This window comes from Neopelma chrysocephalum, unplaced genomic scaffold (genome assembly GCF_003984885.1).
Source record: "Neopelma chrysocephalum unplaced genomic scaffold, ASM398488v2 Primary Assembly neopelma1_22, whole genome shotgun sequence".
Classification (NCBI taxonomy): domain Eukaryota; kingdom Metazoa; phylum Chordata; class Aves; order Passeriformes; family Pipridae; genus Neopelma; species Neopelma chrysocephalum.
The window spans coordinates 11,571,987-11,595,440 of record NW_020897689.1 but is presented as its reverse complement, the minus strand read 5'-3'; the positions used below and the strand labels follow the sequence as shown (position 1 = coordinate 11,595,440).

The following is a 23,454-nucleotide window of genomic DNA, read 5'->3' as shown; positions in this document are numbered from 1 at the left end:
AGTAAGCAATAAAAACACTGTGTTTATGGCATGATGTATGTGTCCCAGTGAGAGAAAGGAACTGGAAGAAAAGCTTGGAAGAATGGAACGGAGGAAGAGAGTAGGAAAGGAAGAGAATGATATATCAAAACCTTGCATATTGCTCAAGGTAAAACAAGGCTGTTCTTGTCATAAAGGAGTTGGGTTCCCATGGTCTCTTGTCTTACTGGTGTCCTCTGATGTTTGTATATGTCAAATTCAAGTGCTTCTGCAAATATTGAAATATTACAGATATGGAACAAACAGAATTGCAAATGTGCAAAATCCATGCTGTCTCCGCCTGTTTGCAGCAGCAGAAGCACAGGAAACAAAAGACTGTAATGGAATACATAGGAAAATGGTCTGTACTATTTGAAGCAAGCACACTATGAGACCTTTTATCTGAGAACTGTGGAACATGGATTCTTGTGTTCAGCACGGATCAGGCCAATGCTGCACTGCTCTGCAGTCCCCTTTCAAACTGGGAAGTCACTGAGAAGCCATAATTTGTCTGCTGAATCAGGATGAGACGGTCACTGCTCAAATGCAGTGAATGAAACCTTTAAATTAAACTTGCAAAGGCTCAGTTGCCCCCTAGGAGACAGGCTGGAGGATCCCTGCTTGCTGCTGCTGTAGCTGACCCCTGCTGCAGGCTGGACACCCCACTATAGCTGCTGAATGGATCATTCCCTCTTTTTTGCTGTCCACCATCTCCTGCAGCCTTTTTGTCATGTTTTAGGTGCCAGGAAGCATTTCCTTAGTGCTGAGAGAGCAGCAGTGTTGAGTCCTTTAACAGTCTTTGTAAACAAGATTTTCTTCACTCTTTGCTGCTCTTTTTTTAGCTTTTATTTGCTCTTCTACTTACTGATCTTTAATGGAGATTTTATGAAGGATAAAATCCTCTGGCGTTAGAAAATCAGAAACAGAAATAACAACTTTGACTTATATGGAGAGCAGTGGAGAGTACAGAGAGAAGTTGGTAAGTCCCTAACAGCTAAAGGAGGAATGTGAGTATTGTTTCAGCAAGCTGTATCCCAGAAGTGAGACAAGATGTGCTGAATAGCAAAAGTAATCACTGCTTCCCAGGTTTTATGAATTTTGTACAAAAAATCCAAAATATGTATATAGACTCATTTGAGGATTTGAGGATTGTCACTCTCCCTCAACCCAAAATCTTGCCACTTTCAAAGCATAAAGAGGCAACCAAATCAGGGTTTTTTTGAATTATAATACTATTTGAGTCTGAGGCATCATCTACAGATAACCACTGAACCCCTAATTTTCTCCATTCTGGTAGAAGACAATAGGGACCACAGCCTTCACTTGTTATCTCCCTCTTCAACTGCAAACATTCCCCTTCCCCAGCGTGTTCATACTCATAAAATCTGACAATTGTGAGGGGGTTTATCATTAGCAGTTAGGAAACCCAATGGAAAGGAGAAATGCAAAATGAAGATTACTTTTTTTCCAGAGTGCCAGACTTCTTAGCAGGCATATTAAACTGGAAACATACAGATATGGGTAAGGGGAAATTGAACTACTTTTTCACTGGCAGGCACAGGGCTTTTTCATTTAACTGTTTTAGCAAAAACCAATTCTCTCTCTACCATGAAGACAGTTTATTGATCACATCAATAAAATGATTCTTGTTTTATCACCTGTGATAATATAGGCACAAGAAATCTTGAAACACTAAAGTTATCATTAATAAATTCAAGGGGTTTTTCCCCTCTGTATACTTTTTTATGCCTTTTTTCATTCTATACATAGTGGTGATTTATTCTCCATTATGGCATAAATGATAAACAGTCAGACAGCTTATTTTAGGGATTATGGCATTTAGAACAGTTTTAGGTGTCTATTGGAAGGAAAATATTTTAAAACAAAAAGTCAGTGTCCTTTTCATTTAAAACCACTCTAGATACATGCCTATTAATATTAGGCATATAAATAGTCTTGTTACCTTCAAAGATGCTCCAGTCGGCCCCCACTAATGTTGCCTGAGACATGCATACATAACAATGTTATTTACACAGCTCCACTGTCAAAGTTTGACAATATCCTGACACTTGTGCTTACTTTTTCCCTCAGCAGCATGTTGTCTTATGAATATAATGAATAGTCATTAAAGAGCAGACTGTATAACCATAATGCTAAAGCCTGGCTATACTTCCAACCTGGTGACCACAAAGCTCTGTTGCTTTTACGTACACATTTACAGAATCATAGAATGGTTTGGTTTGGAAGGGATCAAGTAGTTCCAAGCCCCTGCCATGGGCGGGGACACCTTCCACTAGACCAGATTGCTCAGAGCCCCATCCAACCTGGCCTTGAACACTTCCAGGGATGGGGTACTCACAACTCCTCTGGGCAACTGTTCTGGTATTTTACCATCCTCACAGTAAAGAATTTCTTCCTAATATCTAATCTAAACATATTCTCTTTCTGTTTATTTCTATATATCAGCTTTGATTCACTTTTCAGCAATGTCACTGGATTTCCTTTGGTCTTATACCACTATGTTCAAGAAGAGATGTGGAGTTTTCTTCTGTGTCACAGACATCTCACTGCAGGCCTGGATCCATCCCAGGTCAGGAGCCAGGCTGCTGTCATGTCCCCATGGAGCACAGAGTGGCAATGCCAGCCTAAAGGCTCCTCTCCTGAAGGTCCCCCATCCTATTGCTGTGATGCAGCACACAAACAAGCAACTTGCGAGCTGTGCTGTGAACCTGGGCAGTGACCTGGTCTGGAGGAAGAAAATCTCTGTAAATTATTTTTTTCTGGCTCTTGACTCTGACTGAGATCTCTGGTCTTGGCCCCAGGCCATTGTGTTGGCTCTGCTGAAGCCTCTTGCTTTGTGCCACAGGGAAAAGAGAGAGTAAAGACCCACGTGGATGGGAACTTCTTGCTGCCTGAGTCCACAGATCGAGAAACCATAGACCGAGGAGTATAATTTAGGAGATATCACCTGTGTGGTCCTGTACAGGCTAATGTGGAAAAAGAGAGACACCCCCAATGGGCAATTCAAATCCTCATGTGGCTGAATTATGCTCTGGAAGAGCTTTCAACTTCCCTTTGACTATGTGGGGCGCCCACAGGGGCTACAGTCCTAATTTGGATGCCTTAGTTAAGTGCCTAAAGTTAAGTGGGATGCATCTGGGTCTTTGCTTCTTTTTCTCTCAGCTTTCTTATTGACAAGAATCTGACAGTAAATAAGTGTTTGCAAAAATGATCTTGGGCAAATGAGTCATTTTAAAGATAGAAATGAGTCATTTTAAGGTGGGTGGGGTTTTGCATACTGCCTGGAGGGCTTTTCTGAGGGCCATCAGCTGAAGTCAGACTTTCAAAAGCTGAGCATGTGGGTGTCCTGTTGGTTGGTGTCTTCTTTGTGGATGTGGTCCTGAGTGACAAGCAGGAGCTTGGTGGTGAGGAGGGCTTTGGGATATCTGGCCCTTGCTCAGGCACTGGGCCAGCAGCTGGACTCCTGAGTGCCAAGTACTTGGGAACCAGAGTTCCTCTGATGATCTGCCTTTATTTGTAAGAGGCTGCCACAATTTTGAGCAAGGTCACTGCTGACAGGTTTTTTGTCCCGCTGTGTTTAACCCAGGGCCTGTTTGCAGTCTGTGGCTTGCTGACGGGCTGCTACCTCTGCTGCTGTCTCTGCTGCTGCTTCAACTGCTGCTGCGGAAAGTGTAAACCCAAGGCACCCGAGGGTGAACAGCAGGAGTTTTGTGTGTCTCCAGAAGATTTGGAAGAGCAAATTAAGAACGACATGGAAAGAGGTGTGTATTGTAGGGGCTTACTGTGTGGCAAAGCTGTTCAAAACAATCTTTAAAGTCTGCAGTCCAGATGTTCCGCTCACAGTGCTGAGGCTGCTTCCAGACTTCAGTGGAGATGTGCCAATTCCCTCTAGCTAAGACCATGACCCAGTGAACTTCCCAAGTTACGTATTAATGCAAAAATAAAATTATGGCACTAACAGCTAAATATCTCCTGTATCTCTTATGAGACGTTTAAACATTAAAAGTCTCAGGACTTATCATAAGAGGCGATGTTCACCCTGTAGCCTCCATGCCCACCTTGCTTCATATCCTATATCCTGATTAGGCTCTGCTGGAGTGCTGCTTGTTATATCTGATCGGCCTGAACAAGCTGTCGTTTGGGTTTTATTTATGTAAAATTTATCCCTGCCTATGATGGACTAACTGTACCCATTCAAGAAGAGGCTTCAAGAAAAGATGCAATGTTTCCAACAGTGTAGTTGCACAGTAACCCAAGAGAGTTTGCATAGAAGCTGCTGTGGTCCTGCCCCTCTCCCATCCAGCCCTCAAGCTGCTCACTCTCTTCTGCACTGGCAGTAGCAATTCTGCTGCTTTACCAGGTCCCAGATCTCGGATAAAATCCAGGTGAGAACTAGTCCTCTCAAAAATGTGTGTAGTTCCTGGCCCATTTAAGTCCCTGCTGTGCTCTATGGTGGGACAGGCCAAGCACCAACTCAGGAGCAAGAGTACCCAGCCAGGAACATGGGCCTGGGGAAGAAGGAAGATCTTCACAGTAGGTTACGTTCTTTTCTTGATTTTGCTGCATTCCCTCAGCTACATGTTCAGGTTTTGGCTATACCAAGGAATGATGGTGGTGATTTTCTGATTGGCACTAGTGGGGGTTGCATATTTTGAAAAAACAGCCCTGTCCTAATCTGCTGAAGAGAGGCAGATTTTTGCCTTCATCTTTAGGGGTAGCAGAAACATCTCAGACTGGTTAGATATGTACAGGGTGAGACATACAATGATTCTTGCTCCAGCAATATGAAGCCAAGGTACCAGGGAAAGACCTAGGACACTTTTCAGTTGCAAATTTTTATAAACTTAGGATATCAGGATTATGCTTTTTTATGAGAAAGGACCTAAGCAGTCAGCTCACTCTTTCTCTCTTCCATTGTTTTAGAAGATCTGCAGTTATATTCTTACGTTTATTATGCTTAAATTAGCACTGCCAGATTGCAAATGTCATGTTCCCTTAGCAAGAAGACATTTTTCCCCCCCCAACTTTTCACACAAATTTACCCTTCCATAAATATGTAACAAAACACTTGTAGTAGTTGAAACAAATGCTATTTTTATAACTGTTATGCCAATGTGTGGTGGTGTTTTTAAGTTGCTTTTGCCTAGAAGCATATCAAGGTAAATACAGGCAGCTTAAAAATTGATCATACTTGATCAGTCTCTGCAAAGGCGATAAAAACTATTAGTGAAAACTTTATAATCACAATGCATTATTTGAAACAAATCTAATAAACTCTACATCTTTCGGCACTTAAAAAGTACAAATCTAAAACTGGTCTTGTTCTTCATGAGTCTGTGATACCAAAGTCACCTTTGAAGTATGAAGATGGAAGATGTTTAAATTCTGCCTTTCTTTTTGTTTCTAGTTTGGCAGGTATTTTGCTCTCTCTCAAAATCCAGCACAAAATTCCTCAGTCGCAGAAAAAAAAATTGCTGCCTCCTTCTGGCACAGGTACCAGGAGGTATTGGTATTCTTTAACTTTAGGCCACCTTGACATCCCTTTACTCCCACCAAGTCTCACTGAGATACCAACTTAAAAAATAATTTAAAAGGTTTAGTGAAGTACCAGTCTGAAAAATTAACGCAATGTGGAATTATGGTTTTTAAAGTATTTTAAAAACAATATTAAATATATATGTATATATATTTAATGTCATATATTTCTTCAGAAAGAACAAAACTAGGTCTTTACACCTTTCCTTCTCTTCTCTTCTCTTCTCTTCTCTTCTCTTCTCTTCTCTTCTCTTTTCTCTTCTCTCTTGCTACATTTTCCTCCCAATCAAAATCAGCATTCCTCAGTAAAGTAGAATTCTCTTTATTTTAAAATTATTAGAAGAGAGCAATGTATCAGTAATAAAAATGAAAACTTTATGACAAGGGTAAGATGAGCATCTTTTCTACAGCTGAAGGGAAAACAGACTCTGCATTTAGAAGAAACTGAATGACAACCAGATTAAACTGTACTTCTTCCCTTCCTTCTCCCCCCCTGCTCCCCCAGCTTTAGGGATGCTGGCCAGAAAGATGCAGCTAATTTTTAGAATGGAAAGGACTGTGCTTTTCCACCAGATATTTTCAAATGCTGGTCCATGGAAATTAATACACATGCCTTCCTTTAGGTAAATAATAGAAATGCTCCTGTATGTAATTCAGAGACAAACTGTAATCACTCCTGCAGCAGATTTCATTTTGGAAGAGGAGATCCTATTAGGATCCAAATTCTTTGCATGCCCTCTGCCCACAGACTGAGCATTCTTGCCAGTAATTAATTTCCTTGCTTCCTGCTGTCCCCAGCATCTATATTATTGCTAACCAGAACTTTTTGCTAAGGTCAAAATGCTCCAGCTAAGATTTTCAAGCTACGCTTCTCAAGCTAAGGTCACACCTAAAGTTATCCACATATTTTACATTCACTCATTGCTTTTCCGAGGAGCGCGACATTGACAAAACATCACCATTTCTGATGCTAAAACCCTCAGAGAGCGAGTCCCCAGCAGCTGTTGCTGTGCTCGGTGGGAGCTGCCTGGTGCCAGTCGTGCTGCGTGAACGAGGCCATACGCGTGTTGTAGGAGTCGAGATTTAGACTTCATTTATTGAATCAACACAATGATAATAATTTTCAGTCCCTCACATTTGTCATTAACAAAATTGAGATTTTACGCAGTTGACTTCATTCCTCAAATTAACATACCATAAAATGTAATTATTAGTGAAAAAAAAGATGTGTGGCCAAAAATCAGTGATCCATTCCCTAAAATGTAAAAGTAAAGTGAGTTGTCACTGAAATCAACACAATCATGTCAAAGGCATCAGTTCTATTGAAATGCTATTTCTCTAGAGAGAATTTCTAGGGGAATTCATACTCCTTTAGATGAAGGTTTTAGTCAAATATTTTAATCAAATACATACATAGTTTTAGTGCTCAGCTAGTACAATATTTCCCTTGAGAGATTCATTTTAGAGCATGCATTTCCACAGGTAGCATGACCGTGAGAACTAAAGAAAATTAGGGGGTTGCAAGCCCTGGCACATAGCTTACAACGATTTCTTCTCACAACTATTGATTTGTCCCAGAAAACTGTGGCCTAATGTACAATGGAAGACCAAAAATTAAATGTTATATTTGTACTATTACATTTTAAACATGAAATTTTTTAGGGTTTCAGATCAAACATGACATTAGAAAGGTGCAAGGTAGGGTAATCTGTGGTGGCATGCCATGATGTTACGGATGACCTGTGTATTTTCACCTGCTCATCTGCCACGTGGACACATGCAATAGTTCATCACTCTCCCACACACACGGGGCAGGTTGACAGATTTTGCTTCCACTGAAGTTGATGGCAAAATTTTTGTTAACTTTTTGTGGTCCCAGAGAAGGTGGCATTGGAATTTGGATTGCCTTTGTACTTCAGACTGTAATGAAGCACTCAAAGCAGTTTGGCAGGTTTGTTCTTTCCTTTTTGGTTATAGTTGTAAGAACAATGCAAGGCATTTTACAGAAAATGAATTCTGGGAGAGAAAAAAAAAGAAAAAGAATAAAAGAACCTGAATAACAAAATACTTTCCCAACTCAGAAGCAATAAGTTTTTATCACCTCATTGTCTCCTCCGCACTCCATATGATACAAATGTAGGCGAACAGTGAGCAGAAGCTATCTATAGAAAGCAGTTTAAACTGTGAATTCTGCCTCACCTCCATTCTGCAGCTTGCCATTAGCAGACTATATTTGTACAGTTTATTATCCCTGTTCTCATAAAAAAAACCCCATCATAAATCTTAGAAAGGTGCAAGCAACAAAATGTTTGGTGAGGATGTCAGCTCAGAACTGTCTGCAGATCAGCGGGAGGCAACACGACAAATTTGCATTGGGTCCCGTTCTCCTGTTGCACACCTGGGTATCACAGCAAAATGTACTGCTAGTCTTTGCCCTCCATCAGCGATCTTCCAGCAAATGAACAACTTGGAGGCAGCAGAGGGTGGGAGGGAATGCTGCTCAGAAAACCAGAAAATACACAGCAACTTAAAAATGGATTGGAACTGCCAAACTAACATGAGCCTGAGCTGAGCTCGAAGCATTAATTACTCATATACTTTTAGAAGTTATGAAACACGTCTGTCTTTGACCTTGTGTCTAAATATGGAATTGCCCATAAAGAGAAGCTGCCTGGCATTTAATCATTCTTGCCTTTCACCTTGACAGAGTCAAAGTTGTTCTACCCCCACTGAGGGGAAGCCGTATGGCATGCAATTAGATTCCTACTCTGGGTTAAGTTACTCCTGTGCATTACATCTTTTGCCCATGATTCATCCCGCCAACTGTCATGTAAACAGGAGGAAATGTCAGATGAGGTTTTTTTTCTGAACATTTGGTCATTTGGAAGAAAAAGTTATAATTTTTATTCAATTACTGTGAAGGCTCTGTTAGTATCAAGATATAGATAGTCTAGAATTTTTCATGTGAAACACTTCACTAAGATGGTTGAACCTCTCTGAGACCTGAGCCCCTTCCTCCCCACCAAAAAATGTGGGTTGGAAAGGAGCCCAGGAGAAGGGCAACCAAACCTTGTTTATTATCAGAGGGAACCCAACAGCCATCAAGGAACTATATAAAGACTTCACTTTCCTCCACTCAACTTTCTCAACTCTACAACAAATGCATTTTTATAGATATATTGAAAAAGCAAACAAAAAATGCACAGAATGAGAAAGTACACAGTAGTAAGGATTTAGATAGTGATAATGTGAGATTTCGGTAGTTCCAAACTCATTAAAATAATAATTCCCAGAGTCCTATATTATATATATAACAAATTCAATTTAACATTTTTATTTAACTAGCTGGCTTTCAGGATATATGTGATTTCTTCCCTCTCAAGTGTATTACTGTTCACGCATTTTTCCCTTTTAACTCTCTTCTTTCTTTACTGTTAACTTCAAGACTCATTTCTGTCCCATTCTCACAAGCACTGTCAAGGTTAGTGCTTGCTGACTCACAACAGCACTCATCATATTCAGACATTTGCAGGAACAAGCACTTGCTATTGGAACAGGCAGGAACCTTGAGCCTGCAATGTCTGCAAAGCTCCAGGTACGGCAAACGTCCAGTTTAACAGCAGCAGCAATAGTCACCCAGAAACCTACCATTACATGAGGACAAGGAGTAAGAGCATTTGTAGACTCGATGTGGGCATTGCCACCTCTTCAGTACACACAGAGCTGCCCATGAAACCAAGATTAAGCTGTAACCAGAACTGCAGATGAAACGCTGGGGTGCTAATAAGAAAACTGACTTGGTAGCAAGTGGAGGGTTCTTACGTTTTTATTTGTCCTCCTTCCCAATTTAGATGGAGAAACTCCTATCGTGCTTCAGCCGACTAACGTAACAGAGAAGACACAACTAATTGGGGACAGCCATCGGAGCTATCGCACAGACTCCTAGAGCAGGAGAGCACCTGTTGGTGCTGGTCACGGTGTCTCACATCAAGAAAAAACACACGATAAGTTCTGCAGCCTGTGTTTATAGTTGTCTTTAAGATAATCAAGAGTAAACTGAGAGTTATTTCCTATCAAGGCAGAATCTTCCTCTAGGCCACTTCCAATAGGTTGATACCTGCACTGTGCATGGAGATATCTATGGCCAGTACAGAGCTCTACAGACCAGCATGCTGGTCTCTCATGGCATCAAACTGCCAGGCTCAACATGGTCTTTTCCTCTAGTAATATTCCCTTTGGTATAGTTGCTCTTCTCCCTGCCCTTAGCTATAGTTTCACCTCCCAGACACAGTCCCGAGTCCCTTTCCAGGCACACTGGCTCCACCTCTCCCTGTTCCAGGAACTTTCCTTGCATGCAGCAGTTTTGCTGGATGTGAAACATTCCTGTGAGGGAGCCCAGGAAGTGCTCTTTAGCAGACCTCAGGGGGAAAGTTGGCGGCAAGACAGACGGGGCTCTCCTTCCCAGAGGGGAAGTGCTCTTTGGAAAGCAGCTAGTAGCTTGCTGGGACCCAGCTCTGGCAATTATAAACCTGAGCCAGGACAAAGTGCTCAGGAACTCTTCTGCTGGTGGTTACAGTTCAGGTCACTCCAAATCCAGGAGCTTCATCGAGAAGCACACACTGGCTCTGTGTCTTCCCCTGCACAAGCTGAAAACCCATGAGACAGTGGGCAAATGCCACGTGGAGAGGAAGGCTGGCCCTGGGCTGCCCCAGAGCTTCTCTCCTCACAGTCCTGTGGCAAAGGTTCCCCATTTGCTTCCCAGCCAACAGCTTTCTGCCAGCTGGCTTATTCCCCATGCCTCTGGCTTCTGGCTCCACTGCCCTGCTGGCACTGGGCTGGGAGCCATCACACCAGTGCAGGCACTGGGGATGTGGGAGCAGTGAGGACTTGGTAGGGAAGGCAAGCAGCAAAGGAGTGAGTGTCTCCTCACCAGCTCATCGGGGCAAGACTGAATCCTCTCCTCTGCTCCAGGCTCAGGGGTTTTAAGAGCACGACATGTTATTAAATTAGGAGGTAGAGATGAGGTGTACGTTCAAGTGTACCACTCCACAAGTCGGAGGAGATATATGTGGGTATAGCTAAAGCAAGCACAAAGAAATTAGGCCACTGATTTGTAAGAGCTAAAGGAATACCTCTTAGATCTTAAACTTAGCACTTCACCAATTTGACATAGCAGTTTAAGTCCGAGATTTCTCCTTATTGATCATGTTACATCAGTCATTGTCAGTGCATATACTATTTTTGTGTGCTGTGGTGTAAAGGGGGTTGCAATGTTCCACTAAATTATACAGACCAGGGAATATATAACTAGTCAAAAGTGTTATTCCCGTGCTTAGAATTGGATCCCACAGTTGTGAAATGTTATTATCTTCCTTCTATTCTCACCTTCCACAGCAAATGTCATCCAGCTGCAGCTAAATATATGGGAAGAGAGTGTTTTTCGTAGCACCAGTTGTAATTCCAAAGTCAAGAAATACTACTTTCAACATTTCTTTTAATGTCCCATAACACATGGACATTTTAAAGGCCATTACTTCCAGTTCAGGTTATATATCTGTTCTCTGGGTGCATGCACTGGGGCCAGCCAACGCTCACATTGCCCTCAGAAATGGCACTGGTTTTCTTCACAAAAGAGGGAAGCTCTTGGCATGGCTGAGGTTGTGCACAGGTCCTCACTTCCCTCCTACCCATTGGCTACTCTTGGTCCTCACTTGCACATTGCAAATGATTTTGGGGACCACTCATTGGTACATAAATCCAGATCGCCCTCCTGCACCCTGCACCCACTCGGCCCAGTGTGCACACACATCTTTTGGCTTTCTTCACTATTACCCTTTGCAGGGTGTTTGCTCTGGTGTAAGACATTATCCCTGAATGAAGGAGTAGGGAGAGCATGGAGTATATAACAAATCTGCAAGCAAAGAGATTTCCTAAGTTTCACTGTGAAAATGTCCAAATGTTACGTAGTGACTGTTTCCAGCAGAGAGTTAAAAGAGGCATTGTGAGAAAAGTCTGGTGTAAAGCTACACCAGACTATATGTGGAATCCTTTCCAGTGTGAAATCCGTCCTCCTGCTCCCATGGAAGTAATTGGAAATTGCACCTTTGATTTCAACAACAGCTACAGAGCAGGCATAAAGCCAGGGAGGAAAAAGTAAATCCCATAATAACAAAAGCAACTGGGGAATTTTTTCACATGCAATACCTTCAATGTCCCTCAGGAACCCACTCTATGGGCCAGAGCCAAAGTTCACTGAAATCAAGGAAATGATCTCCATGGGCTTGAGATGTACCACAAGTCATGTGGTTCTTATTTACACTTTTTAAATGAGAGATTTTTCTTGAGAAAGATTTGTGATTTGATCTCAGTGTGATGCAAAGGTGGACAAGCTGCTGCATGTTTGCAAATCCCTTTTACAGACATAGAGATTTGTACAGAAAAGCCACAATGCATTATCTCAGCTAGTAAAAAAAAACTCAGAATAAATCAGTGACCAAACCTCTGAGTGGGTTGTCCAGGACTTGCAGCTTAAAGATCTGAGTATCTGAACCCATGGCTTAATATCAAACAGCAAACTTAGTTTTTAGAGTACCAGGGCATTTGCCTTTCTCATTGATGTGAAGATCAGCTGTTCTGAGGACACGTAGAGAAGGGGTAAATAAGGATTTCAGGACTTAGCTGTTCAATGAGATTTTGTTTGCTTTTCAGAAAAATTCCTAACGTGAATATATGCTCACATGATCTGTTTCAGTGTACATTTCAACTGCACACCCAATAACCTTCTCAAAATGTACAGATCCTCAAATTTTTGCTCTGTTTTGCTACATTTATTTATATGTAAAGAACTATGTATTCAAATCTACCTTGGCTGTCAACCACTCTGACTAATAAAGGTTGTATGTATAAATTTATGTAGCACTCCCTTTACCTTTCCACACTAACAACTTCATTCCGGTAACAGCAAGAGAAGCTGTTGAGACAGCTGTCCAAAATTATGGCTTTGCAAGTGGCAACTCAGGGTTTCCCCAAAGAGGAACTAAGTCTTGGATTGCAGCAAATGTGCCTACCTATGCAAAGCAGCCAGAGCTATAGCCACACATTACAAGTCCTTTATACAATGCAGAAAGCTTGACTATATAAAAAAAAAAAATCATCAGTGTGACAAAGTGATGTAATACAGCAGTTTTACAGGTATCAGAGCCTCTATGAAACAATCTCCCCAGTGAAGGGTGTGTGCAGAGAGTGAAACCATGATGCCGCTGAGAACAACAGCAGAAGTCCAGAGACATCCAGCCCAGCATCTCACTCAGGGGTTTTGCACCAGTCCAAGAGCCAGCACAGAGTTCCAGATAAGTGCTACAAGACAGGAATATTTCTCACTAGGATGGTATCCAGTCTCTGTGACCACAGAAGCCCAAGCATTCGAAAAATGGACAAGGGACAACTGTTTTGGCTGGATGTATTCTCGAATATCTATCCCTTTTTGTGTTTAGATATTAACACATACCCAGATTCACTCAAAATACCAAACAGAAGAGGCATGATAGAAGATTTAGGCATACTACCATGTAACCAGTTATTTATGTAGTTTGTGCATTTTTCTCCCCACAAGTTTGTGAGATAAGCCACTCTGCTTAATCTGAAAAGCTTCAAATATAATTGTATGCAATTTAATTTCATTACCTACCTTCCATTAGAATGAATACTGGTATTATTTCAGTCAAAAAGAGTTACATCTCTGCCTCTTATTAGAATAAAATCATTAAAGAAAAATTAAGAACCATACAAAATTGAGTACAGTTAAAATTACTGATTTATTTTTCTGTGTTATCATTCCTGTAGAAAAGATGATGTTCGTTGTGCTGTTACAAAGCAGGGAGAAAGACCACAGATGACAGCAACCCCCTTCCTTCCCTCCACAAACTAAAGTCAGCTCAGTCATGACATCCGGCTTCTCCTTTTGCTTTGAGAGATGAACAGGTACAGAGTTTCTTACAGGAGGACTCAGTCCTTTGTGCCAGTGTCACCTGTCCCAGGGCTGGGGAGGCAGTAATATGGGACAACTGCATGGTAGCAGACACCTACAAGACAACAGAAAGACACTAGTAAAGACACACAATTTTCCACTAAGTGGGAGAATTAATACATGCTCATCGTAGAATGGTTTGGGTTGGAAGGGACCTTAAAGATCATCTAGTTCCAAGCCCGCTTCCATGGGCAGAGATGCACCCACCAGGATGCTCAGAGCCCCGTCCAGCCCGGCCCTGAACACTTCACTGGGCTGAATCTGAAAACGTTGTGGTAGTATGTAAATATATAGATACAGTCCTATTCTGTAAAAGTAGAGTCTAGACATTCAGAGGAGAGGAGGCTTGGAGAAATGACCCTCAGAATTTCAACATCCTAATTAACTGTGATGAGATAAAGGGATCTCAACAGGTATCCTCCTGCACGGGCTTGCTTTGTCGTTAAGTTGAAGTACGAACAACGTACACCTTGTTTTCCCTTAGAAATTCAGGCGGGTGTTGGCAGTCCCGCATCAGGCGTGGCACTCTCAGTTCCCGCAGGAACAGCCGCTCCTGAGAGTCAGCGAGCCACAACGGAGAGGCTCGGTTTGCAATGAGGCCGGATGCCTTCGAGAGAAACAGCCGTATCTGCAAAACGTCAAAGAGAAGCTGTGTAAACGTACTTCAAATAAGAGGGCGGGAGAAAAACAATGTCTCCTTCGAGCCGGAATCGAACCAGCGACCTAAGGATTCCCGCGGGGCGAACCTCTACAGTCCTCCGCTCTACCAGCTGAGCTATCGAAGGGACCTGCCACTCACCCCGCCGCCGCGCCCTAAGACCGTAGCCAGGATCGCTCCGCGCATGCGCGGGGTGCACGGTTCTCTGGCGGACCTTAGCTGGGCCGGGCCTTTGTGAGAGCGGCCCCTGCTCCGGGCCGGGCCTATGCCGGGCGGGGCCTGTGTCGGGCCTGGGGCGCTGCAGGGGCGCCCCGAGGCTCGGCTGGGGGTCCCTCCGGTATTAAGCTATAGAGGTCTGCGAAGATGGTCACAGCCGTGTGCGGGGCCAGTGGCGCAATGGATAACGCGTCTGACTACGGATCAGAAGATTGTAGGTTCGACTCCTGCCTGGCTCGCACTTGCTTTTTCTGCTCTCCAGTCACCACCCCTAGTAACACGCAGCGGGGGAAGGCTGTTGGTTTTTCATCTCATCTCAGCATCCTGACCTTTCATTTTTATCTTTCGCCCTCTCAATTTTCTTTTCTCCTCATCTCATCTCACCATCCTGACTTCATCAGGAACTGTAGTGGTAGGACAGGGAGTAACGGGTATTAATTGAAAGAGGGGAAATTTAGGTTAGATATTGGAAGAAATTCTTCACTTTGAGGCTGGTGAGGCACTGGTACAGGTTGCCCATAGAGGTTGTGGATGTCTCAACCCTGCCAGTGTTCAAGGCCAGGTTGGATAGGGCCTTGAGCAACCTGGCCTAGTCCCAACCTGGCGTGGGGGTTGGGACTAGATGATCTTTAAGGTCCCTTCCAACCCCTTAACATTCTATGATTCTATGATTTAACTCCATCTGTCCACCCAGCACGTCATTGGAGCGTTGCATCTCCCAAAGCAAAACACCATTGTAGGCTTAAACTTTTCAAACCATTTAAACATACAGCTTGTCAAATGCTTTAACTGTGCCAGCAACTCAACTTGATTAACACACCAACACACTACATGGGGGAAAATCGTTTGGGCCCAAGCAGAGGAGCAGTGTGCTTGGCATTGGCCCGACACACTATGGTCAGTCTTACAAACCACAGCCAAGAAAACAACCGGGGGTCTCTGAAGGCAGTTGCAATGCTGCTCTGATGAAGACTGTTGTTTTCATGGTGATTATCCATTAGCCTTGAGAACGGCAAGAGCACTTTTGTTGTGCAGTGGAATGAAAAGTGTATGATTTTTGCAACAAAACAAACATTTTTGGTGTCTATAAAGACTATGCATGGTATAAAGAACAGCTTGAATCGTATAAAGTATTGTATAAAGAACAGAAAGGAGAATCGAGGAAGGCATCCCCCATGTTTAGATTTGAGAATAGCCATAGTCATTGAATCATAGAATGGTTTGGTTGGAAGGGACCTTTAAAGGCCATCAAGTCCAAACCCCTGCAATGAGCAGGGACTCTTCAACTCAATCAGGTTGCTCAGAGCCCTGCCCAACCTGACCCTGAATGTTTTCAGGGATGGGGCATCTACCACCTCTCTGGGCAACCTGTTCCAGTATTTCACCAATCCCATTGTAAAAAACTGCTTCCTTATATCCAACTTAAGCCTACCTCTTCCAGTTTAAAGCCATTGCTCTTTGTCCTGTTACTGCACACCCTTGTAAAAAGTCCCTCTCCAGCTCTTTTTGCAGGCCCCCTTTAGGTACTGGAAGGTGCTCTAAGGTCTCCCTGGAGCCTGGTTTTCTCCAGGCTGAACAATCCCAACTCTCTCACCCTGTCTTCATAGGAGAGATGCTCCAGCCTTCTGATCATCTTGGTGTCCCTCCTCTGGACTCTCTCCAATAGGCCCACGTCTTTCCTCTGCTGAGAACCCCAGAGCTGGACACATCAGTCTGTGGATTGAGCACTATTTTCCTATAAAAAGTGAATGAATAAATAACTCAGTTACAAATAAATAACTGAGGTAACTCACTAGTGATCTTAGCATTTGGAATCGGTGTGCCGTACATTGCAGCGAAGGGCGCTGGTGACGGTCACGATGCATGGGGGCACCAAAAGAAACGCGAGCCAGGCAGGAGTCGAACCTACAATCTTCTGATCCGTAGTCAGACGCGTTATCCATTGCGCCACTGGCCCCCACGCGTGGGGCTCGTCGCGGCTGTCGCCCCCTCACGGAGCCCCCGTCCCACCGCTCGGCGCCTGCTAGGCGGCGGAGCAGAGCGCATGCGCGGGGCTCCGGGCGGGGCGGGGCGGGGCGGCTCCTTCTGCGGCCGCTGGGGGGCGAGCGGCAGGTCCCTTCGATAGCTCAGCTGGTAGAGCGGAGGACTGTAGAGGTTCGCCCCGCGGGAATCCTTAGGTCGCTGGTTCGATTCCGGCTCGAAGGAGACGCCAAACTTTTTCCCGCCCCACTTGGGAATTTTTCGGCCCCTCGGTAGAGAACAGGAGGACGGCTACGCTACCGCTCAGGCGGACGCTCCTAGAGCCGTTTCGAACATGCATGGTACAGAAGCAAGTCGCATCTTTTTTTTCTTGGGAGGGGAAACAAACAAAAACATTACTGCAGAGGTGGCAGCCCCGCGGTAAACATTGAAAACCTTGTTGCAGCAATGCTTTGGGAAGTGCTTAGTTTTTTCCCATCATAATAATCATTATTATTATATTTAATTATACTAAAAGATATTATAATTTAATAAGATCTAAACAATGACATTTTCTAATAACCACAGCATTTTTAAGGGAAGGGACCTCTGGAGATCATCTAGTCCCACCCCCCTGCCAAGGCAGGGGCACCTAGAGCAGGTTACACAGGAACGCATCCAAGTGGGTTTTGAATGTCTCCAGAGAGGGAGACTCCACCACCTCCCTGGGCAGCCTGTTCCAGTGCTCTGCCACCCTCAAAGGAAAGAAGTTCTTCCTTGTGTTGAGCTGGAACTTCTTATGTTTTAGTTTATATTCATTGCTCCTTGTCCTGTCAATGGGCACCACTGAAAAGGGTCTTGTACCATCTTCATGGCACCCACCTTTGAGATATTTATATGCATTAATGAGAACCCCTCTCAATCTAATAATATATATTTGACATCCTCCCATGTGAAGCCAAAAAAATTAAGCATTTTTATCTCAATCTTAGCTATTTTTGTTAAGTCATCTTTTCTAAGGTGGTCCTTAGTGTGCTAATTCAGCTCTGGACAGTCTCTCCTCATTTTGCATGTTGCTTTCCATGATGTCAAATAATCCTTACTGATTGTGCTTTCTGTGATGCCAGATAATTGTTACAAATGAGGGCTGTGAGCATTCTGGCTGATAGGAGTGGAAGAAAGTGCTCCACAATCTCTTGACTTAATGCAACAGACCTGATGTTTGGTCCTTTAGTTGTGCCATAAAGGAGATTGTTCTAGGAGAACGTGGAGCAGAGGGAGAGGGGCCATAGAGGTCCTTTATACGGAAGGGGTTTAATGCAGACAGGCATGGGCTTGCTTAGGGTGTAGTTAATAAGAAAGCCAGCACTCATACTCTGCTTTTCCCCCCTGTTTTCTATTGTTTCCTTTTTCCTTCAAGTCTTCTTTTCCATTACAGGTACTATGTAGGGTGCAGAAAAACATGCTTGGCAACAACTCCTTGCTTGGAGAAAGTAAACATGTCTGAAAGCATCCAAATCTGTCTGCATAGCAGGGGAAGAATGGAAGTGAAGTTTTCTCCTTCAACAGAACGAGTGAGTCTTCTCTCCTTGTGAGAGTGTTTCTCTGGGGTAGATTTCGTATATGAGAGCAAAGAAGACCCACTCTCTGGGGGAATATAATACAAGTAAGATTATCAGCTGGGAAACAGATTTATGAAACTCAGCAGGAGTCAGACCTGCAAGCTGCTCACCTGTAGTTACATGCTTTGTCCCTGGCTCCAGACACCTCTCTATTAATTAGTATGGGTTTGTGTGTGTGTATGGACACACACATAGACACCAACAACAATCTTTTCTCCTTTCTCTTCCAGCACGGTGCAGTGCATCCCTCTCAGGAACAGGTTCAGGAGAAATCCAGGCATGGAAAACCTGCCCATCAGAGAATAGAGGCACCAAGGTGAGCAAACATTAAGGAAAGACATTTTCTTAGGTGTCTGTTGTCCATACATATTTGCACTTACCAGCCATCAAATCTAAATGCAAAATCTAGAAGTACATCCCTGTGCCACTCCCCAGTGTGGGTCAGGGCACAGACTCCATCCAGGGCCAACGATTTACTTTTTTCCTAAGATTCACCCCTTCCTATATAAACATCTCTGAACTCCTTTGTGCCTTTTCACTGATTCAGTGGAAACTCTTCTCCTAAATGATAGCTCACAAAATAAAAACACGCTTAGGGTTTCTTCTGGAGAATGGACCATCTCCTTTCCCCCTCCAGCTCCATCTTTAAGACTTTTTTTTCCCCTCACCCACCCAGAAAGTATTGACACACATGCATTTCTGTGTAGCAGTGTATCTCCCATAAGGGAGAATGAAATCCAGGAAAGAAAAATAACAAAAACAAAAATGAAAACCCTCACAAAATGTAGACACTGATCTCAGGACTTACTTTATGCTAAACAACTACTGTGCCTCTTGAGGAACAGCCTGTTACATTCATGTGACCGCTTAGTTCAGCTTCCCACTCTTCTAGGACATGCTCATGGATCTAGAAGTACTAAATGCTTTTTACTCCAGTAACATCCTATTCAGTGCTTAGATGATTGTGTAGCTTGCAAAATATGTCATTTAGGAGCAAGTTATTAGTGACAGTGACCTGCAAGTGCCTAATTATTTCCATATCTGGTCTCCAGTGAGGGCAAATAATGAGCTGTGTGTGTACACCCTATTCAATCATTTGTATCGCTAAATAATGAATTATGCCAGAGATTATAAAAACCCCATTCATATGCTGAGCAGGATGTGGGGGTACCAATATAATTTCTTCATTTTAAACCAAGCTTCCCAACTTTTTTTTCCTCCATCCAAGCACAGTGGAGTGGGACTCTCAGGGCAAACCAAGATTAGGAGATGGTGTGGGACTCTCAGGGCAAACTAGGATTAGGGAAACAAGGCTTGGACAACTGACAGCAGGCAAGGAGTGAAAAACTAGCAACAGCGAGCCAGGCAGGAGTCGAACCTACAATCTTCTGATCCGTAGTCAGACGCGTTATCCATTGCGCCACTGGCCCCAGATGATGAAATTTTTAAATGAGGGTGGTCCTGACTCTCCACCCCAGGGCTCCTGCCTGGCCCCAGAGGGAAGACCCTGATTTCCAGCACCACCAACATGCAGAGGTTGCACAGTGAAAATCCCAATTTCTGTGTCCAAGCTCCATATCTGATGTCGCTCCACTGTGATTAAGAGCTTTGCAAGTGCAAGCTGAGAACAAGTCACCTGCTGCAATATCTGTGCTGAAAGGAAAAAAGAAAAACATCATATCATCCAGTTCCCAAATTCTGGCAGTTGTGTCATGCCAGACACAATACAGACACAGAGATTTGCTCATAGACTCTTTCATGCCCCTGCCTCTAGCAGCCATTTGGGCCAGCAGAGCCTGCTTGTTCCCATGGTGTCTGGAGGAGGAATCCCAGCTGGTGGGAGAAGGAGATGGGATCTGCCACTTCCGTGATCTTGTGGCAGATGAGCCTTATAGCCTTCATCCCATGCTTGGTCCTGCCTCCTTGGAAGGATCCCAGAGCAGACAGACAGGGCCTGCAGGGCTGGAACAGGCTGTGTGCTGCAGTGCAGATCTGATCTGTTCAGAGGGAAAAGGGCAGCTCTGAAGGCAGCAAGATAGCATCAGCACCTCGTCTTCCAGGAAACCCCCACGCCACTGTCACACCAATACCTCTCCCATTACGACGTGCCTGACTCAGTCTGCACGTTGGTTCCTGCCCCAGACTCTGAGTTACTCTTGGTCCGGGCCCCATAATTTTTTCCTGCTGCTCAGCTGCCAGAGACAATGCTCTTTTGGACTGCCAGAACAGTCTTTGCCTTTGAATTCGTACAAAGCATCACATTGGTACTTCACAAAGGAGACCAGTGTCCCCATGACTGTGGTCTTGGTCACTTGATAGGCTCCGCAAAGGCCACAAGATCCCAGAGCTTGTTTTACAGTTTTTACTCATCAATCACATGCAAACTAAGTTTTGCTTTTCCAGGAACAGCCAGGGATTTATAACATTCTGGATGCAATCTCAGGATTTCTTGGTGATGCTTGCTGTCTGCTTTTCTGAGCCCTCTGATTACCTTACAGCAGTCAAATATGTTGACCCAACCTTGATAATAACTTGTGTGTCAGTGAGCTGCAAGCTTCTTTCCCATGGTATCCTTTGATTGCTGTTTGATTTCTGGTATGACACTTGTCTATTCAGGCTTTCACAAACAGGTCTGTACCAGAGAGAGACAGGACACTGGAAACAAACTCTGCATATTTAGCCCTAGTTTCATTAGGCAAATGAAAAACAAAACAAAGCAGTTAACCGGTGCTGAACATTAGGTAGCATGGAAAAACATGAATAGCTCTTTTTTTCATTCCTTTGAAGCAGGATGGGATTCATGCAACCTGCTGCCAGGGAAAATGCCGGGAGCTGTTGGAGACAGACATTAATCACTGTAACCCTATTTGAACACGCATTGCTACTGTGCTTCCCTCAGCAGTGGTGATTTTGCCCGACTATATTGTGATAAGTGATGGCTTTTGGCTTGATTTGCTTGTGAGTGCTTCTTCAAGTCATGGACTATCTTGAGGGGTACTGAAGGTATTATGTTCTGGATAACAATCAAGATGTTGAGGATGAAGTTTGAAAGGAGGATGAGCCAGTTTAGCATCTCCTTGCTACAAAGTAAAGAGGTCCCACTTCTCCTCCCCTCTTCTCCACTGCCCTCAACTACACAACTTGCCTCGTCCTTGCTCTGGCAGTCTGTGGTCACTCCAGGCACCTGAGTTAACTTGATAATCCAGTAAAAAAGTGGGTAATTTTCCAAGGGTCAGCCAGGTAAATCAGCTCAGGTGGTGTGCAAATGAGGGGACCAGATTTTGCAGCCAGGGCCAGCACAAGGGGAGGTGAGAGGCCCAGGCTGCCCTATCCTGCTGGCCAGGGCAGCTCAGCCTCCTGCAGGTGCTTGCCCAACTGCAGCCTGGAGGAGGAGTGTTGTGCTGAGATGATGAAGCAGAAGACATGGAGTGGGCGCCAGGTGTGAGAAGCGGGGAAGGTATCCAGTAGATGTGAGGTAGAGCCACTGTCTGCCTCCAGACAGCTCACTTCAGACCTATTATTTCCATCGTCTTCATTCTCATTCTTGCTCGCTTTAGCTTTTGCAGGTGCAAGTAAGGTGGGTAGTGAATATGAGGCCAAATTCCTCCTGATTGCCTCAGGCTGGTGCAGAGGGGTAAGCACTGAGGGGAGCAGCTCTTTCATAAGCAGAGACTTACAAATAGCTCCTGTTTTGCAGATGGGTTTTGGGGTTTTTCCCCTGAGTTAGTAATGAAAAACCACAAAGTGAATGAAAGGGGGTAAGCATGTCCATGTTGTATGCTGGTGGGCATACAACAACAGGAAGAATGTAATTGCAAACAGGAGTTCACAGGGGTGGAGGTGGTGCCTTTTTCTAGTTGGGCATCTTGGACTTGCACCTATTCCACCTGTTGGCAGCCAGAGAGATGATCGGGCAGGATAGAGGGCTGCCATGTATTAGCTCAGAGGTCCCATGGATGTTACTCCTACTGTGATGATGGGATGAAGGATGTTATTAGAAAAGAGTAGTCTCTCAGATTTCCATGCACTTCTAACAGAATGCTCTGAGCAAACAAGGCCACTCTGTTTTGCCTAATGAAGCACATACAGCATTCAAAAGTAGCTGTGTTGTGGTGCCTGGCAATTTGGAAAGCAGAACCCAGTGAGATGGGCCCTGCTTGAACCCAGGAGAGATCTGCAGCCAAGACTAATGATTTGAGACAAAGCCTTGGTCAAACAGCAAACCATCCTAATGCCTGAAGGAAGCTGGAGCCAGAGCTGGAAAATCAGGCTAGTGGTCCAGGGAGGGAATGAATACAGTTAAAAGCTAGAAATGAGAAGGGGTAATACATCTCTAAGAGACACTTTCTCCTTCTCCTGATTATTGGCTGTCCAGGAGGGAGCAGGGGGCTGCAGCTGAAGGAAGACACATTGCTTTGGATATTTGCACACAATACTTTGGACATTATGGAGAACAAGCTGGCAATCCAGAGTGCTTCTAAGGTGCCCCAAGCTCTACGTGGAGTTTTACCACATCCTTTGGCAAATAACAAGTCATTAGTATCCAATTACACTGAAATCATACTTAATAGAAGACAGGTTAAGACAAAAAGCAAATAAAAACATATATCACAGTTGCCAAGACAGATAAACCTATAAAAGAGGTAGGTGGGAAAATGAGAGAAAACCAGGCTTCAGTTACTGGCTTTGAAGATTAAATCAGCAAGGCTATTCCCTCATATCCAGGCATTTTGCTGCAGGCTCTCCTGACACAGTGAGGAGCAAAGAGCCTGTCTTACTTCACACCTTACACCTCAGACTGTGTTGACCAAGAAGTTTTTCCTTGTGGAGGAACAAAGGACCTCTCATGTCCTCCTAAAATTCTTCTCCTAAAACTCAAAATTCTTCCAATCCTAGGAGGTTCACCACCTTAGTATGGAGTTCCTCCTATTTCTTCCCTATTCAGGAGACAGGATGGCCTTTCCTCTTGGCAAAAATAAGAATGATTTCACTCCTTTGGCATTACCTGGCCAGCTAACAATACCTTGGCTCAAGTGCTAAGCCAGAGTGCTGTCATGGGAAAGGCACTGGTTCAGTTTGTGATGTCTGAATGCCATCATTTTCTTTTTCTCTTTTTTTTTTAATTTTTTTTCTGTAATAATGTAAACATCTCTTCTTTGCCCTGCCTGCTATCATTATTCTTCTGGGCACACAACAAAGTGTGTGTTCCTAGTCAGGTTTGGTTTGGAGGGGATATGTTGTTTCAAGCTAGTGCTGGGAATAGAATGAAGGGGAGCCAGTTCCTGCCTGCTCAAGCAGAGGCTGCTCCTTCCTTGGTTAATGGGACTTGTCTTTTCAGGGAGAGGGTAAGACAGTCCACTCCATTCATGAAAGAGGATAAAGGAGATGAAGGTTGTGGG

The 23,454-nt window shown here is 44.0% G+C and overlaps 1 protein-coding gene, 1 long non-coding RNA gene and 5 other non-coding genes across 7 annotated transcripts in view; 3 read left to right on the top strand and 4 right to left on the bottom strand.

Moving 5' to 3' along the window:
* Positions 1-9,520, top strand: part of DNAJC5B (DnaJ heat shock protein family (Hsp40) member C5 beta) — a 30,655-nt gene extending 21,135 nt beyond the window's left edge. The window contains exons 3-4 of the mRNA XM_027693658.1: positions 3,626-3,800; positions 9,426-9,520. Of these exons, the coding sequence (XP_027549459.1) occupies positions 3,626-3,800; positions 9,426-9,520 (270 nt within the window). The remainder of the gene's footprint in view (positions 1-3,625; positions 3,801-9,425) is intronic.
* Positions 9,521-13,414: 3,894 nt separating this feature from the next.
* LOC113971915 lies at positions 13,415-14,551 on the bottom strand. Its single transcript, XR_003535769.1, has 3 exons — positions 14,324-14,551; positions 14,068-14,228; positions 13,415-13,655 (listed from the first exon to the last, which is right to left on the bottom strand). It is a non-coding gene; the product is annotated as an uncharacterized LOC113971915 (long non-coding RNA).
* TRNAY-GUA lies at positions 14,296-14,385 on the bottom strand. The gene is given in 2 exon segments: positions 14,296-14,331; positions 14,349-14,385. It is a non-coding gene; the product is annotated as a tRNA-Tyr (tRNA).
* An 89-nt stretch (positions 14,552-14,640) lies between the features above and the next one.
* On the top strand, positions 14,641-14,713 carry TRNAR-ACG. Its single transcript has one exon. It is a non-coding gene; the product is annotated as a tRNA-Arg (tRNA).
* A 1,645-nt stretch (positions 14,714-16,358) lies between these two features.
* Positions 16,359-16,431, bottom strand: TRNAR-ACG. Its single transcript has one exon. It is a non-coding gene; the product is annotated as a tRNA-Arg (tRNA).
* A 158-nt stretch (positions 16,432-16,589) lies between these two features.
* TRNAY-GUA lies at positions 16,590-16,679 on the top strand. Its single transcript is given in 2 exon segments — positions 16,590-16,626; positions 16,644-16,679. It is a non-coding gene; the product is annotated as a tRNA-Tyr (tRNA).
* A 2,733-nt stretch (positions 16,680-19,412) lies between these two features.
* TRNAR-ACG lies at positions 19,413-19,485 on the bottom strand. The gene has a single exon. It is a non-coding gene; the product is annotated as a tRNA-Arg (tRNA).
* Between the last annotated feature and the right edge of the window lie 3,969 nt (positions 19,486-23,454).